The sequence below is a fragment of the Phytophthora infestans genome, genomic scaffold, assembly GCF_000142945.1.
Source record: "Phytophthora infestans T30-4 supercont1.3 genomic scaffold, whole genome shotgun sequence".
In the NCBI taxonomy this organism is placed as follows: Eukaryota; Oomycota; class Peronosporomycetes; order Peronosporales; family Peronosporaceae; genus Phytophthora; species Phytophthora infestans.
In genome coordinates this window covers 1,541,148-1,558,992 of record NW_003303756.1, presented here as the reverse complement: position 1 = coordinate 1,558,992, position 17,845 = coordinate 1,541,148, and the positions used below count along the sequence as shown (strand labels likewise).

Here is a 17,845-nt window from a genome sequence, read left to right as displayed (position 1 = left end):
TTCGTACCCCTGTGTGCTCCACACCATGTAACCCCGTTACACTTTCCCCCACTAAGATGAGAACATTCCGTTCTCGAAACTCTCCTCAGCGAGGTCACGTCTTGTTAAGACGGCGGAGGTTACTACACCTCACACCAGCGTTGTACAGCTCCGTGAGCTCACAAACGCCTACGCATCGTTGATGCCCAACTTCTTGTCGTCGGCCCACGGCCCAATGCTCCAAGCGCAGCGCGCATCTTGCTCTCAAGCGGTCTCAGACCTTCGCTCGCGCTCCGCGCCTACTCCAAGAGCTGCAAACCGCTTAGAGCAATGCTCTTGACTTATTCGAGTCGTCGACAACAGCTCAGCGGTTGAACACTCGCTTCACAAGCGATAGGTCCGTGGTTCAAACCCACTAGGGCACAGCCCTCTCGTTCCATGAACGATTGTTCACGCTTGGACAAGCTTAAGGGCAACACCCTTTTAGCTCAATGGTTTAGCGCTCGCCTTGGGAGGTCCCCACGTCGGGAGGTCAAAATCCTCCGCGGAGCACCCCTCTCGATAGCACGAGTAGTTCCGTTCTCGGGCTGACGTACAGGCATAGCCCCTATAGCTCACTGGTAGAAGTTCCGTCCTGTCAAGACAAAGGCCATATGTTAAGATCCCCGTCCGGGACACCACTTTCGCTGTTACAGCGTATCCACATTTGGATCATGCTCATCGAGCACGTTGTTTCAAAACAACTATGCGTCTATCGAGACGCTCGCTTGTTCAGCACAACACGAAGCACCTGCTGTCCTCGGGAGCATGTCTCTAACACTACGAGGTCTCTCCACCTCCTGCTCCCGCTGCGAGCACCGCTCATACGTACGAGCTGGCTGCTACAGCCACTGGTCAGAGCCTGAGCTCAACTACTGACCTGATCGCTCCCCACTCTAGTGGGAGGCGCCCAGCGCCTTGAGACGATCTCGCACGCCATGGTGGCGCTTCGGCACATGACGTGCCCGGTCGTAAGCGTCAACGACGTCAGGGCAATCTTGCCGGAGGATAGCCTCAAACTCCCATGAGTTCTGTGAGTGAGGGTAACCCCTCCACTTTACCAAGTACTGGGTACGACCCTGGTGTCTACGCCACGCCACAAGGCGTTCCACGTGAAAGTGGAGCTCACCATGCTCATCGAGCAGAGATGGAGGAGGCCTTGCCTCAGCTGGGCTCTCGCGGGGAGAGTCAGCACTTGCCGGAACGGCGTCTGCGTCCATATGACGCCGGCGTCCACGACGCGAACGTTCCCGTTCACCGTCCATCGGTCGATCGCGAAGAGATGATCCACCTTGTGGATAGGTTAGAGCCACCGCTGTTGACTCACAACCAGGTCTCGGACCTTGAGCGTCCAGTCGCTCGGCTGAGCGTTCAGCTTGGCTTGCTCCTGCATCTCGAGCACTTCGCTCCGCGACCTGTGGCTCTGCCACATGCTGTTGATCAGCCATCTGTGGATCCACCACTTGCTGTCGTCCATCCTCTCGTGGCTCTACCACTTGCTGCCCTGCAGCTGTCCGTGGTCCAGCCACCGTTGGTGCCAACGCCTCCGCGCTCACCTGAGCAGGGTCTTGATATGGCTTAAGCAAGCCAGCATAGAAGACCGGATGCGTGCGCATCTTCTTTGGAAGGTTGAGCGTATACGCTAGGCCCTTCCTGGCCACGACCTTAAACGGTCCTATGAATCGAGGTCTTAACTTCGTTTTGAAAACTGCAGACACTGCATGAGTAGGTAGGTTTTTAGCGTTTAATAAAACTTGGTCACCGACCTCAAACCTCTCAACATTGCTTCTGCCCTTGGCATCTGCATGTTTCTTCTGCGTGTCTTGGCTTTCAGCCATAGCGTCGCGTACTTGACGCATTACGCTCAGTCTCAAAGAGACAAAGTCATCGACTTGCTTGCGAACCGCAACAGGGCTGACATCAGCTAGCCGCTCGGCTATCCCTCCCCCACCAAGCCCTGAGCCACTACGTGGCGGTGCCAGTGGGACGCGATGGTTCACCAAGCCGTTCACATAGAACGGAGTGTAGCCTGTCGAGGCGTGCACTGCATTATTTAATGCGAACTCAACGAGTGGGAACATCTGGCTCCAGCGTTTTGGCGCCTCAGCGCATACGCTTCGGAGGGTATCCTCCACAACGCGATTCACGCGTTCGGTTTGACCATCGGTCTGCGATGGTCCGCCGTGGACATGTCCAAACGAGTGCCGAGCACTCTGAAGAGGGACGTCCAGAACTTCGCGGTGAAGCGCGGATCTCGATCCGAGACAATTGCCTCAGGCAAGCCATGTTGGCGAAAGACTCGGTCTAAAAACAGCAAAGCTGTACCTTCACCATCAATGGTGTCCGGCACTGCCGCTAAATGAGCCATCTTGCTCAATCGGTCTACAAAGACCACTATACCTGTGTTTCCCGCCTTATCCTTGGGAAGGCCAAACACAAAGTCCATACTCATGGACTGCCAGCATCCCTTGGGGACAGGCAAACTCGCCAATGGCGCTGCCGTGCTCGGCGCGGACTTTGTCCGTTGACACGTCTCACACGTACGTACATAGGTGCCGACCCACTTAAAAATCTTGGGCCACCAGTACATCGAGCTCACCGAGCCATAGGTCTTCTCCCGACCTAAGTGCCCGCCCACGGGCGTATCATGAACCTCATAGAGGATTCGATACTTTAGATCCTCATCATGAGGAACGACTACACGAAGGTTATCCTCAGCGTCGGTGCTGTAGTACAGCAGGCCGCCATCGAGTGAGTATCGATGCAGCCTCGCGCGTAAGCGCCCAGACAATTCCTTGTTAGAGTCTTTAAACTCTTCGCTCCCAAGAGCCCGTAGCAGCGCTACGCACATGTCGTCTTGTGCATACGCTCCGCGTATCAAGTCAGGCACTGACGACGTCACTGTCGTGACATGAGCTAACTCGTAGTCCGGCCTGTGCGAGAGCGCATCGGCCACTACATTAAGCCGCCCCGGCTTGTACTTCACCTCGAAGTTATACTCGGCAAAGAAGGAAAGCCATCTTGCCATTCTCTGAGAGAGATGAGGCGACTGTGTCGCAGAGCGTAACGACGCATGATCAGTAAAGATCACAAAAGGCTTAGAGCCTAGCAGGTGTACCCTGAATTTGACTAAAGCATACTTCATTGCAAGTAGCTCTTTGTCATGAGCTGGATAGTTCTTCTCTGCAGCTTTGAGCTGGCGAGACTCAAATGCGATCACGCGTTCACGCCCTTCGGCGTCTGCTTGTAGTAAAGCACAACCGATTGCAAAATCGGAGGCGTCACAGACGACGCTAAACGGACTATCCGGGTCCGGTAGCGCAAGGATCGGAGCCTGGAGAAGGCTCTCCTTCACAGCCTCAAAGGCTCCGTCGTGCTCGACGTTCCAGCACCATGGTGCGTCCTTCTTAAGGAGATCTGATAATGGCCGAGCCATCTCCGCGTAGTTCGCACTATACTTGTGTAAGTAATTGGCTAAGCCTAGCCACTTGCGTAAGTCTTTTTGGTTCTTGGGAACCGGCCAGTCCACGATGGCCTTGACTTTGGCAGGATCTGCCCGTAAGCCACGCTTCCCAATGAAGCACCCGAGGAAAGGTATCTCCTCCGCGCCAAAGACGCACTTGTCCAAGTTGGCATACAACTTATTAGTGCGCATGCACTCGAGCACCGCTCGCAAGTGGTCAATGTGGTTATCCACGTCTGACTTTCCGTGCTCGGCACGACTATGGACGAATATATCGTCAAAGTACGTTTGAGCGTACGCCCGGTGGGGCCTAAACAGCTGCGTCACAAGACGATTGAACGTTGCTGGTGCGTTCGACAGCCCCTGGGGCATCACCAGCCACTCCCAGAGCATACCGCTCGGAGTACTCACCGCTGTCAGCGGAATGTCGCTCGCTCTCATGAGCAATTGGTAGTAGCCATCGACCAAGTCGAGCGCGCTGTACAACGTACAGCCTACCATGTTGTTCTGCAGAACATCCTTGCGAGGAATCGGCGTTTGCGCCGGGATAGTGGCTGCATTTAGCTTGTTAAAAGCATGAACAATGCGCCACTTGCCGTTCGGCTTTCTGACACAGAACGTGGGTGTCGAGTGCGGAGACTTACTCTCACGCACCATCCCTGCCTCGTGCTTCGCACGGAAGAATGCGTCAATGACGTCACACTGCTCTCTCGGCAAAGGCCATTGCCTTGCTACGCAGTATTTGGTTCCAGGAACCAGGTCAATCTCATGACACACGCCTCGATCCGGAGGCAGGCCCGTCGGTGGGTCTTTTGAGACAACGTCTCCATACTCCTTCACCACCGGGTAGAAGGGATCCGAAGGATCTTTGAGGATCGCCGATCCACTTCTTGCGCTCAGCGCCTTCTTGGTGTCCTCTAGGACCGCGTCGTCCACGACGGATGAGGAGTTCAACTCCTCCTCAGGTCCCAGCAAGACCACCTCGGCTAGCTCGCCTGCCTTTAAGGCTTCGCCGAACTCGGCAATGGACATCTCGTCCAGCTCTAGCAGAGCATCTGCAGCGGGCAGAGTATCAAGGCTGATATCGCCTTCTACCTCCCCCGTCACTCCGTTCACGAGTGTATACAGCTGTTCACAGCAATCACGTGGAGCATCACCGCTCGTCACGTTGGACACATCGTCCGACGTCGAAGACGTCACAGACGCCCTGCGTCTTCTTCTCCTCTCCCTCCGCGACCGAGCCCGGCCGGATGAGGGCGGTGTGGCGACATCTCCGTCACCACCACCGGGTGCAGCAGCACCATCACTCTTTGAAGAGGATACAGTGTCTCGCAAGACACTCGGCTGAAAGCCAAGAGGTTCTTGACCTTCACACAGTGAACTAGGTGTCACTTCACCTGCATCTCCTGGGCCACGCCCATGATGCCTCGACTCGCAGTCGACCGCGACCCTCGGGTCACGCAGCGGTAGGTCATCGACCAGATTCATACCACTCAGTGAATTACGCGCCACTCCGCGCTCGCCCTCACCAGGACGCAGCAGTGAGTCATCGACCAGGCCTGCACCGCTCCGCGGATAACGTGCCGCACCACGTACGCCCTCAGGGCAAACAGCAACCTCGTTGCTAACAATTTCGGACATACCAATGTCCAGCACTACGGCCGCCTCGGCCTCGTGCTCGCGCCAAAAGCGCTTCTGCTTCCTAACAGAGGTGGGTTCATGACTCACCAAAGCTCCACTAGGAGCAGGGTGCGACGCACCCAGCGTTTTCGACTTCCAGTCGATCCATGGCTTCATGGCGTTCCAGCCATGCCATACCAAGGATGTGGTTATACCTCGCACCCAGGTCTAAGACCAAACAGCGTTCCTCGCTATCGAAGTGTTCAAAATTCACACCAAGATCAACAGAAACCTTCGACACAATTTCCAGTGTCCCCGTCGCGAGGCGGACACAGATCGTATCTCTCGTTGGCACTTCCAGTGCCTCAGCATACAACTGACTCCTTTCCAGGGTGGAGCGACGGGCATAGTTGCTCGAGGATCCCGAGTCGATCAAGACTCTCCATGGCTTTGCAAAGCCCTTCACGTTCGCTTAAACGACCAGCAAGCCCAGCTTGCACACACTCTTCTCGTAAGAGAGCTCAGCTCTCTTCGGGGCTGAGCCCCGTTGTCCTCTACCTCTTCGAGGCACAACAGAACTTAGTTCTTCCCCAGTAGGCCGCCCCGCGCCTACTGGGAGTTGCCGTTTCCCGGCGATGACCCGGAGGGTTGGCTCGCCGGAGCCTCGCGCTTCTTGCGCAGAGGGCAATAGGCCCTTAAGTGCTTAGTGCTATTGCACACAAAGCATCGGCGGATGCCGGCGCGCTGCTCCGCAGCAAGAAGCTCCGCTTCTTCGTCTTCAGCATAGCTGAGGTCCATCGGCTCTGGACCGCTCGAAGAGCTTGCGCTACCAGCGCTCCAACCAGGTCGCGCCGACCTGAAGCTGTGCTCGGCATTCAATGTCACATCCACCGCCTCTTCAAAAGAGTAAGGGTGTACACGGAACACTTCCGTTCGAGCTGCGCTCACACGAAGTCCCTCTATGAACACGGTCACGCTGACCAGTTCCGGAAGAGGGTCCGCCGCCATTCCGGCGATAAGAGTTCTCAACTCTTGGACATAGTCCAATAAATCCTTCTTACCCTGGCGGGTAGCAAGGAACTTTGACCGGATACGGTACGCCTGATTAGGCGGCGCGAACAAGCGCGAAAGCTGTTGCTTCAGCTGATCCCAAGTGGGAAATGCAGCGTCAACAGACGTGCCGCACGTTAGTGCCCATTCGCGAGCGCGACCTCCAAGCCTGGAGATAGCCAGCGCCACGCGTTGATGCTCAGACTGGAGCAGGGCCGATCCCATGGCCATCTCGACCTCACGGGTCCAGAGAAGGAGATTCTCTCCATCCTTCCCCTCGAAGGTTTTTACGCTCACCATGAGCGGTTTCAGTCTCATAGACTCTTCACGCGTCATCGACGCCGCCGCCGTTGCGGCGCTCATCTTCTCTTGCACATGCTCCTAGAGCGCGTTCTCGTAGCGGGAGAACGATTCCAGCCTGCAGTGACCGCCTCTGGACCTTGCGATGCAAGATGAGCCACGCCCTCCGGGCCAAGCAAGGACATAAGCTTAGTAAGCGCGTCCTGCTGCGCCGGGGGCAAATTCGCGAACACGGGGTGCTCCATCCTCGCAGAGGATATAGTCAACCGACTCAGGAGCGGGATTGACTACAAGTGCTACCAAGTGCAGCGGGGCTGCCATAGCTTTAGCGTCAGAGGAAGACGTTCGACTCAAAGAGTCACTAATACTAAGTTCCTTATCCAAAGGACACTTACAGTCCAAGACCAGGGCTCAAAGTTAACAGCTTAACTTTTATGCTTCAAAACCAGAAGTGTTTTATTTACTATTATTGCGGCCAAGCCGCCTAGGGGTAAATGTATCTCTTTAACTATCTAGCATAGTTAAACCTAATCAAATGCATAACGTGTGGCTTTCAGCCAACGTACTGAGAAACCTTGTTAACTCTCCAACTTATGTACTGAGAGTTTGTTAACTCTCCGGGTACTTCGTACCCCTGTGTGCTCCACACCATGTAACCCCGTTACAAAGCGAATCCGACGTCTTCCTCTTCAGTTAAGATCAGGGCGACCGTGCAAGGAACTCTGTTACCTACCTTGAACACGCTATTACCAACGTTCATGACAGCTGCTGCTGTCTGCGGAACCATGTTACCCGCTTGTGGACCTAAGTTATCCACTTGGCCAGCGCCTTCTCTGGGCGCCGCCACCATCGAAGCGTCCTCTGGCTAGAAAAGCACGATCCCCGGATCGACTGGCGAGGCAAGGAAATCGGTGCCAGCCGCCCTGCGAAGTCCGACAGAGCATTGGTGAGTCATGATCCCACCTCTGTCAGGACCCGGGGCGCCCGCAAGGGTTGCCAGGGTACCGAAGCATCCAGCAGATGCTTGGGAGTCGTCGACGTCTATGACGACTCCGGGCATGCCCAGGATCATATCGTAGGCAACCATGTCGAGAACAGTAAGCTGTTCGAGGCTGTCAAAGTCTTCAAACTTGACGGCCAGATCCACTTGGACGTTGGGAACAGTGACGGCTTCCCGTCGTCCAGTCGCACTGACACCGTCCCGTTGCCCGTGCTTTCTCTCAAAGCATCGAACAGCTTGTTGCTATTAGGAGCAACCGTCTGCCGGCGTGCGAGATTCTTAGACGCCCCAGAAGCAATCAAGACTCCAAGGGGGTGATCGTATCCCCGTACACATATGTGTACTATGCGCAGCCCGCCACTGCTCTTCGCCGAATCGAGACTACGAAGACTCTCAGGGACTAAGTCCCCGTGGTATGCACCACCCGCGCACCCCTCACGAAGACTTAGATCCTGCCCAGTAGGGCGCCTCGCCCCTACAGGTCTCCGGCGCTCCTCTGTCCCCGGGAATCTGGCTTCTGCCAGCGACCCTTGAGGACGGGCTTGAGGAAGGTCCGCCTGCGGAGTATTTCCGCGGGGCAGTCGCGCTTGAAGTCGCCCAGTTTCCCGCAGCCGAAACAGCGAATGTCGCGCTGCTCGGCCGACCCGAGTTCCATGGGAACTGGTCAGTTGGGGTTTGCTCGACCGGTATTCGACAAAGAATTCCCAGGCCATGATGCTACCGGCGTGCGCGCCTGGCGATGGCTGTATTCTTCCTGATGAGCCACTTGGATCGCCTCTTCGAGGGTGCTTGACTGCACCCGGAACAGCTGAGAACGCGCTGGTCCCACTCGAAGGCCGTCCATGAATAGAGTTATCTTGATGTGTTCGTTGAACGGGTCTCCCACTAGGGACGCCGTGAGTGCTCGTACCTCTTGGACATACTCGTGCAGCTCGCGTCTCCCTTGCTTGCATGAGAGGAAGCGCGAACGCTGGCGGTACTCGTAGTTCGCCGGGAGGAACGCGGCTCGGAGATGTTCACACAGCTGAGCCCAGGATGTGAAACATCCAGGGGATGTTGCCTCCCGTATGTACTCTTAGCACGGCCGCTAAGGTTGGAGAGTGCAAAAGCAACACGAAGTTGCTCGGTCGAGATCAGATCCGCGTCCATCGCGAGCTCTACTTCTCGGACCCAGAAGTGAAGGCATTTCCTCCCTTGGTACAGCTTAACCTTCAGCCGTATTGGCTTCGGGCGTGGCGGATTTGTTTCCGCCTCCGGAGCCTGCAGGCTCTCCCGCACATGTGCGATGAGCCCCTGCTCGTAAGCGTCAAACGCATTGACGCGCTCGAGCTGCTCGGCCGGTGTTGAGGCCACCAGGCTCTGCAGGGCCTCCATCCCGAAGATGCGTTCCTATCCATGGCAACGAGCTTCAGAGAGGTCCAGGTAGTCTACCCGCGTTGGTGTGGATTGACTACGAGTGCTACCAAGTGTGAAGGGTTCACACAGCACCTTCGCTCTGCCTGCGCTAGAGGAAAGTTGGCTTCCGAGAGTATACAAACTCTCAGTGAACGGAGCGAAGTGACCAATTTAAGGTAGGTTGTAAACTGAGTATATTTATAGGTAGGCTAAATTTGAGTTAAATATACAAATTATAAGTCACCTATATAAAAGCAATGTCATCAGCCAATGGTTGGCCTCAGACGACCCTGGTACCGTGTACCAAATATCCCGAAGTATGACGTGCCACACTTAATGTAACGAGGGGTACAGTTAGGGCTACGTACCCCGTTACAGGAAGAGTCTCTCTGAAATTAATATCGAGTCCACGAAATAGGAACTTTTCCTAACCTTTCCTTAATTTTAATTAAAAAAAAAACACTCTCTCCGCTATCTGCCCACATGTACAGATTATGATTAAAACTTCGACCAGACGTACTGGTAGGCCGAATACTTAAGTTGTAATTTAGACCAATCAGTTAGACCCTCTCCTTACCGGTTTCACGTTGTTCTAAACAATTTAAAAAAAATTAAAGTGACACTCTTTTTGCTAAGCAAAAGTTTTTTATTAATAAAACACAGAATTGTGAACAACGATGCCAAAGGACGATGCAGTGGCAGTAGAGGCGGCCAAGGACGACGAGCTCAACGAGCTGCAGCAGCATCTCCAGCTCGAGGCCTTCGGCGGCAAGTACCTTACGGCACAGGAGATCCTTCTAGTGCAGCTCTTTCAATCAGTGACCGACGCAGCCCCCTTTAATGGCGGGAATGCAGACTTGAGCGTCTCTGCTCCATCCGGTGCCTCTGCGTCCCCCAAGGCCGTGAGTAAAGTGGGAGGGGCCACAGCCTCTGGTGCCGTAGCAGCAGGTGCCAAACCCGCCATGTCTGCGGTGGAGAGAGCTAAGCTGCTGATGGCCAAGAAAACGGGTGGGACAAGGACGACGTCGTCGACGGCTGTGAAGAGAATAAACCCCTTGACGGATATTCTACGAGGGGGGTCAGGTAGTGTTGTAGGTGGCGTGCACAGTGTGAAAAGAGTCAGGAGCACTAAAAGCGACAAGCCGGGCGAGATTAAAATCCAGGGAGGACGCACGTCGATCCAACTACCTTTGGAGAGTTTTCTGAGGAATGAAGACTGGGACTCGGCCACAGGAACTCCGTTGGATTTGGTCCTACCGGAAGTGGCGTTCGCTACGAATAACACGCTCATTATCCACGCGACACTGCCACCAAGATCGTCAAGATGCTGCTTCAATGTCAGCACACAATCGAGTATGCTCAGTGGTGCGCCATATCCTGGAACGGTGCTATATCACTTTAACCCACGCCGTCAACGTGGAGGACATATCATTCAGAATAGCAATATTGACGGTCGCTGGGGCTGTTCGCAACCGCTGCCTCGGTTCCCACTGACTTTTGGTGAGCCTTTCACCCTACGTCTAACGGTTGTACCCACTGGGTTCCTCGTGTTTATTGAGGAAATCTTCCAAGACGAATTTAAACATCGTGTGCCAATCCGTGAAGGCGAAAATCTCGTTCTGACAGTTCCTACTCGCGACGAGAACGGCAACCCAGACGGTGTCATTGTGCACAGTGTGTGGTGGGGCCACGCCGAAGTGCCTCCCAATCTTGATACTCGTCGACGCGGCAGCAACGGAGGATACCGAGGTGGTGACCGTGGTGGCTATCGCGGCGGAAATTCGGGCAGAGGTGGCGACCGGTTCCACCCCGCACCTCATCCGTATGAAGTTTATGTGGGTAACCTTCCGCAGGGCACGTCGCGCGAGGAACTGTCGTTCCTCTTCCAGTACCTGGGCTACGAGACCGTGCGCATTACTGCTCGTGGATTTGGCTTCGTGACGCTGCGTAGTGCAGAGGACATGAACCGAGCTGTCGAAGATTTCGATGGCAAGGAGTTTAACGGGATGAAGCTGCGAGTGTCTTGCGCACTACCTCCGAAATAAAATGGCAGGCTCTGGATTATATAAATCCATACGAAGGAGCTGACTTTTTGGCGACTTAGCAGCGGTTTTATCTAGCTTGGGGAAACATTTCCAATACATGTTCGAAAATGCTTTGATTGCACTAACAAACTTGTTAAAACGCAATTATACTGTCCGAAGCTCTAGCTCCAAGAATTAGATGCAACTATGGTCAATGCGTCTTATTATTTGTATTACGTAGCAATAACAAGCACCATGCTTTGGGAAACATGTTTTGTTGCCTGCGAGTCATTCTGGCAAAAATACTGTCCTGAAAAACCCAGGGCCGTGTTCGATTGTATCGATTGGTTTTGGTAGAGGTCCCGTTATACCTGTAGCAAAGGCTCTGTTGTTAAAGGGCTAAGTAAGTTCTTCCAGTTTTTAGCTGTAAAACACTTTTGTACCGGCAAATGTATAATGAAGATATCGGGCAAACTGTCTCTTTTTTGCGTCAAGGTTAAGATAATCCTATTGACAAATTGTCATTAGTGTTGTTTTTTACCAAGTTGGGAAACGCAACTTGATACATGTAAAAAAATGTAATTGAACGTTTTTTTTAGCTAACGTTTTTAAAAGTCAGATTGGCAACCTTCTGCGTCTAAATTGGAAGCAATAGCGACGATGGATATCATCATTGTCTACCATCGCCAGGAGTGCGTTAAATAGCAGCAGTTAGCGCTTTGCCACATGTAAGACTCATACGAACTAACCTCACGCATCGCTTGCGCCCAATTATCGTTATAAACGCAGATATTACGTGTCGACGCAGACTTCTTCGGATCGGAAGACGCTTCCAGTAGATCTACTACAATGCCAACTTCTGTCGCTCGTGGGGGTGATGCCGGAAGAGCAGATATTGATGTCCTCCAGTGGGGAGATTCTGTACTCGCCTAGCAAGCGTGACGTGGCCACCATCGCTTTGTCCACCGCGCGCCTCTTCCTCTTCTCGAGCTCTGCGTCCAGCCCTGAACTGGCAAGCGACTGGAGACAGATCTGCACGAAGAGCACGTTCGGGGACGCATCAGTCGTACAGCCAGCCTTCCGGAAGATTACGTCTACCGACAGCGACCCACTTGCCACTCTCGTCTGCGAACCATGCGCTAGGACCTGCACGACAGGTACGTGAGGTGTAGTCGACGGCGAATATGACCACGTTTTTAATATTATATATATTTAATGATATCGCTGTTTGCTGCAGATTTCCAGCCTGTGCATCCCATGGAATGGAACGCGTCCAAGACGTTAACGTCTCGGTTTATCTCGGACATCACTGTTGTAACCGGTGAAGTGGACGTCGCTGCGCCGTCAGGGTTCACCAAGTTGTCTGTGGCTTTAAATCACTCTGCGTCGGGTGACTACGTGTATCTATGTGTACAACGTGGAGGGCCGCGTGCACTTACACAACTCCACGTGCTGTATGAACACCTCTCCAATTCGATAAATGACCCCGAAAAAGTGATCCTTGTCGACTGTAATTCACTTGCTGAGGCCAAACTTCGTATCGGATACGACTCAGTGCAAGTGAAAGGCAACATGGAGCAGCTGACGACGTTGGCTATCACTGACGTCGCTGTAGTCGTGGGCGATCAACCTGCTCCATCGTCGGACTACATAAAGATCCCACGGGATCTGAACGATGGCGCTTTAGGCTCTGAGTGTGTCTTCCTGTACTATCGACTGGCACCTCTCGGTGGGTTTGTGTGCGATTCCAGTCGACAGCATAGTGACTTCGGCGAGTGTCTCTTTGCCGCGCGTCATATGACTGGAGTGACGAGTATACTCGACTTAAAAGAGCCGCAATTGAGTATCGCTTACTTGACTTTAGCAGCCGAGCGACGACGTGGAGATATGACGCTGATGGATGCGCATTATCGTCAGCATGAACCAGGTATGCTGAAGCGACTACAGAGTGGACTGCAACGCGCACAGTCGTATGAGAACAAGCAGATGCAAGACGAAGCACTCAAGCGTATCCCAGTGGACACGCTACATGGACGTGCACGTGCGAACAAGTCGCCAATGCCGTCATATCAAGATGAACTGGTTAAACAATTATTGCACTGGTTTAAGTGCGAATTCTTTACGTGGATGAACCAGCCTCGATGTTCAAGCTGTAGCCATGACAAGACGCGATCAGTGCGAACAGAAGGACCCAATACTGTCGAAGAACGAGCTGGTCAGGCAAGTCGCGTGGAGGTTTACATGTGCTCATCATGTGGAGCGCTCACTCGATTCCCTCGTTATAACGACCCCATCAAGTTACTGGACACTCGTACTGGACGGTGCGGCGAATGGGCCAATTGCTTTACGCTCTGTTGTCGCGCCATGGGCTTTGAAGCACGGTATGTGCTGGATGTGACAGATCATGTGTGGACAGAGGTATACTCGGAGCATTTTAAGAGATGGCTACACTGTGATTCCTGCGAAGACCAACTGGACTGTCCTCTAACGTACGAGGTTGGCTGGGGCAAGAAGTTGTCGTACATTTTCTCATTCGCTCATGATGAAGTGGTCGACACAGCGAGGAGATATACCCGAAACTGGCCTGAGATGCGCGCGAGACGACAAGATGTGAGCGAAACGTGGCTACAGACGACGATAAGCCAGATAAACCAGGGCTTACGGGACCGACAAACACCAGAGAGAGCAGCAGTTCTGACAGATCGTGCACAATGTGAGCATGAGGAGCTACAACGTGGACGCTCGGCTCAAAAGACGGAGGTTCAGGGCCGAGTATCAGGCTCTGCGGAGTGGAAAAGTCAGCGGAATGAAGACGGAAAGGAAGGAGCAGCATCGGCAGACACCGCAAGTGCCTCGTCTACAGCGAAGACAGTCGTTACTGTGAATGCTGCAGATACTTTACAACAAATCTGTAAGAATCTGGTGGTCGGGTGTCAATCTGCAGGCTGTTGGAATCCTTACTGCTGTACTGGCCGCACGGCGTTGGGTTTTCCGGAAGTGTCGGATGCCAATGAGCGAGCGGCACTAGCGCTTCAAGTGGCGACAGCTTTAAGCTCGAATGGATTCTCGCCAGATTCTCTGTCGCAATTGCAGTGTTCGAAGACGATGGAGCTCCGTTCCTTCTTGTGGGAATGCCAGCCGCTGTTGTACTTGCCACTGCAAGATCCTCCTTCCCGTGCGCCTCTTCTCGACATTTCCGGTCATGGTAGCCACGTCAAGAACACGCAGCATTGTGCACTGCGTAAGCCCTTTCGGATCCCACATCTAGACCAGGTAATCGATGCGGATACGGACAGTCAAGACAACGGTAAAGCATTTGGTATGCAGCTGTGTGGAGACAAGGGCTTGGCAGTCTCTGGAGAGCTCATACCTACCTTCTTTGTGCTCTCCTTCCTCGCTCGTATCGACCAAAACGAAGAGCTGACAACGAAGATATTGGACGTTGTGAGTGTTGTCACTGTGCGGTTTAACTCAGTGGAATTTCGTGTCAGTTGGCATCAAGCCGAACGTAAGTTCTCTTGTGAACTTAAAGGCGGAAACATTGCTCAGAAGGCGAGCGCGTTGCTAGTCTTTGGCCAATACGCACACATCGCTATAGCACGAGGTGGGAGTTCTATCGTGGTTTATGTCAACGGAGCGCAGACAGCAGTAGTGGACGGAGAATGGCAAGCCGATGGACAGAATATTACTATCATTGGACCTGCGAGCGGTTGTTCGAGCATCGCTGCTGTTGTGAGCCACGTGGCTGTGATCCCAGCGAAGTCTCTTGGAGAGATGGAAGCCTTCTGTGCTGCTATGAAGAGCTTCGTGTCTGCGCCACCTTTGAAGGCGTTTGGACCTGATGGAGAGCGCAGTGAAGAGAAATGTGGTGAAGCTGCAGCTGGAGCGCAGTCAGGGTATCGTGCTGCACGAGTATTGAGTACGTTAAGTCTCTCTGAATTGATGTTCGTACGGGTTTCTAACGTGTTTTTTTTCTGTAAAAATCAAGTGTGGGGAGGTGACTTCTTCGACGGACTTCAGTTCGTGTACGAAAAAGCAGGTGCGCCTGCAGTGTTCGGAACGCTGGTGGGAAATGGCAGTGCAAAGCGTCACGCATCACACGCCACCGTCACTCTGGAACTGCTTGAAGACGAGGTTGTTTCACGAGTGAGTGGACGTACAGGAGCTTGGACCGATAGCATCACGTTACACACCAGTTTTGGTCGCTCCATCACATGTGGAGGCAAGGGAGGAGGCGACTTCAATGTGGCCACACCCGCAGATACGGAGATCCGCTCCATCTCGTTCAAAGTTGGCGATCATTTGACTAATCTCAGCGCGTTTGTGCTTGAGTCTTCGGGCAACGCACTCGAAGGTATGTACGCTCATTGCGTTATTTGAATCATGTTCTAAATCTCCTTTGTATTTAGGGAAAACGATGCAAGAGCTGAGGAAGTTGCTGTCATCGAGCGAGCCTTCATCTCGCCAGAACGCCATTTCTGCAGGTATGTAGCCATGTAGCTAAAGACAAGTGCTGCTACTCCGCGACTGACTATGTTGTTCCAACGCAGCGTTACGCTATCTAGATAACATCGCGCGACAACCGGAGGACTCGAAATTCCAGCGGATTCGCGCTAGCAACAAGTTTTTCGCTACAAACGTGGGCGCGATAGGAGACGAGCTCGCTAAGTCCTTCATGCTCTGGTGTGGCTTCGACGTCATGACTGAACAGGGAGAGCTGTTCTTTTCTTTCAAGCCATCGCAGCTGCATGACAAGCCGACACCTCAGCGGGTGGCAGCGGAAGCCCACAAGCGAATTTATTTTCTCAAGAATGTCGGTACATTTTAAGCATATGTTTAAAACATGTAGTGACGTGGAAATGAAGATACCTGTAGACGAATATAATACGTCGACCGTGACCGCACATTTTTTCGCGACAACTAATCTCGTTAGTGCAACTTCATGGGGCGTCATGCGTACTAGTACAGTATTGGGTAATGCACAGATGAGGCAGTCTGAAGCTACGATTTGAGACCGACGTCCTCGTCATATTCGTCTACTGGAATCCGCTATGTGGCATTAACGACAAAATCCATTTTCAAATTGGGTACACTCGGACTGCGTTTTGCATTCATCAGTTGCAGCCACTTCCAAATGCCGGTCATAGCTTCAAATCTTGATATTATCAAGCCATGTCGTCAAGCCACTAAGGCAGTCGTCTTACCGCTGGTGCTGAGGTGCTGCTGAACATACCGTGAGTGTTGGTATTGTAGCTTTCCAAGCGGCATCGCGTACACGTACATGTCTGAGCTCATTAGTCAATTTGCCTGGAAGAGCACATTTGTCTGAAGTCACGATGGCTCAAGAAACATTAAGACCGATTTCGGCTGCCACGATTAGCGCTACAGATGTGTCCGGGCTATTGGCACGCGGGTCGTCACCCCAGCGCAATAATGCAGTTCAGATTGGCAAGTGCCCGCCGCCCCGAACGCGTCGTCCAAGGACACCCATCGCACTCACAGAGGAAGACATGCGCACACTCAGCGCAGACGAGATCAGGAAAAAGAAGAACCGCGTGTCAGCGCAACGCGACCGTGATCGCAAGAAGCAGCACGTTCAGGATCTGGAGGACATGGTGTGCGAGCTGTGGAAGCGAGTTCAATACCTGGAGGGCATCATCACGTCGATGCACCCCAACCAAGACTTGAGTGGGCTGTACCAGTCATACGAGCCGTACGAGGTGTCACGAAGCTTACAGCCTCTCACCACTGGCAGCCTCAATGAGGTCGACATGACCGAGCTCGCGTGGCTTCTGGACTCGATTCCGATGGATCCAAGCAACGAAGATCAGCCGATGTAGATGAAGAGAGGTGGAAAACCAACATTCAACGTAAATAACCTATAATTTCAATTGTACATAAACTTGAAACAATGTTGAAAGTTTTACGCGTGACTGCGCATGAGCAGGTGGGGCGTGCACTGAATCCAGCTGAAAGGAGCATGGCGACTGTGTAACTCCACGAATAAAGGCACTCGAATTATGGAGCTCGTCACTGTGGGATGCATTATACTGCGTACTCCGGCTTGCTGTCATTTTCTTAACGCCGCGTAACCTTTCATCGCAAGGGTGGCACACGTTGCATTGCTCCGGTTCGGCTTATCCAGCTTCGAAGCCTTATTGCTCAAAAATGCACCATCACTCTCACAAAAGTCTCTGCAAAGTTGAAGCTTGACGATTGAGCGAACGAAGATGTTTGTATCCATTGGGCCGCGGAAAAGGATCATATATTTGAAAACTACAATATTCAGTGACAGCGTTCCGGATACAGTATCTCCAATTTCCGACATGACCTACAAAGTCAATCTTCAACCCAAGCGGTTGACTAGCATGCATGTCAAGTGAAGCTGACAACGAGAAGACATTCCACAACTTACTTTGTGACTCACAGCTCATTGCAATCTTCCATCAACACCATGAACGTTAGCGCCACCACAATTGCCGCTCTTCTGGGCTCTGGTGCATCCTCGCGGGTGCAGCACGAGCTGGTTCAAGTTGGTAAATACCCTATAACTACTCGCTGCCGCCGACCGCGTGAAACGATCAAGTTGAAGTTGACAGAAGAAGAACAGCGATCTTTGAGTCAAGACGAGATCCGAAAGCTCAAAAACCGGGTGGCTGCCAAGCGCGCTCGAGGGCGAGCGCAGCATCGTGTGACTGATCTGGAGAATACCGTGTGTGAGCTCTGGAAGCGTGGTTAATACCTCGAGCGAGTCATCAAGCTGCTGCACCCCAACGAGCCAATGGATTATTTGTACAGCAAGTACGTCATACGCCGACTCGCCCAATCTAGAGCCTCTGAGAGACAGCGACACTGACAAAGGTAGCCTTGCACTGAACATGCAAGAACTCGAGTGGCTTTTCAACACAACTCCCTTCTCCAACTCGAGCGATGTCGATATGAAGGACTAAATCACGAACAGGGACCCTACTTGAA

The 17,845-nt window shown here is 53.0% G+C and overlaps 2 protein-coding genes across 2 annotated transcripts; both read left to right on the top strand.

Moving 5' to 3' along the window:
- Positions 1–9,523: 9,523 nt before the first annotated feature.
- On the top strand, positions 9,524–10,891 carry PITG_02330 (uncharacterized protein; the record flags this gene model as incomplete). Its single annotated transcript, XM_002907223.1, has 1 exon — positions 9,524–10,891. One exon carries the CDS (start codon positions 9,524–9,526, stop codon positions 10,889–10,891), a length of 1,368 nt encoding a protein of 455 aa, XP_002907269.1.
- A 639-nt stretch (positions 10,892–11,530) lies between these two features.
- Positions 11,531–17,609, top strand: PITG_02329 (peptide-N(4)-(N-acetyl-beta-glucosaminyl)asparagine amidase, putative; the record flags this gene model as incomplete). The annotated part of the gene is made up of 8 exons (XM_002907222.1): positions 11,531–11,562; positions 11,660–12,027; positions 12,108–14,789; positions 14,859–15,224; positions 15,280–15,354; positions 15,436–15,687; positions 16,124–16,706; positions 17,300–17,609. 8 exons carry the CDS (start codon positions 11,531–11,533, stop codon positions 17,607–17,609), a joined length of 4,668 nt encoding a protein of 1,555 aa, XP_002907268.1.
- Positions 17,610–17,845: the final 236 nt, after the last annotated feature.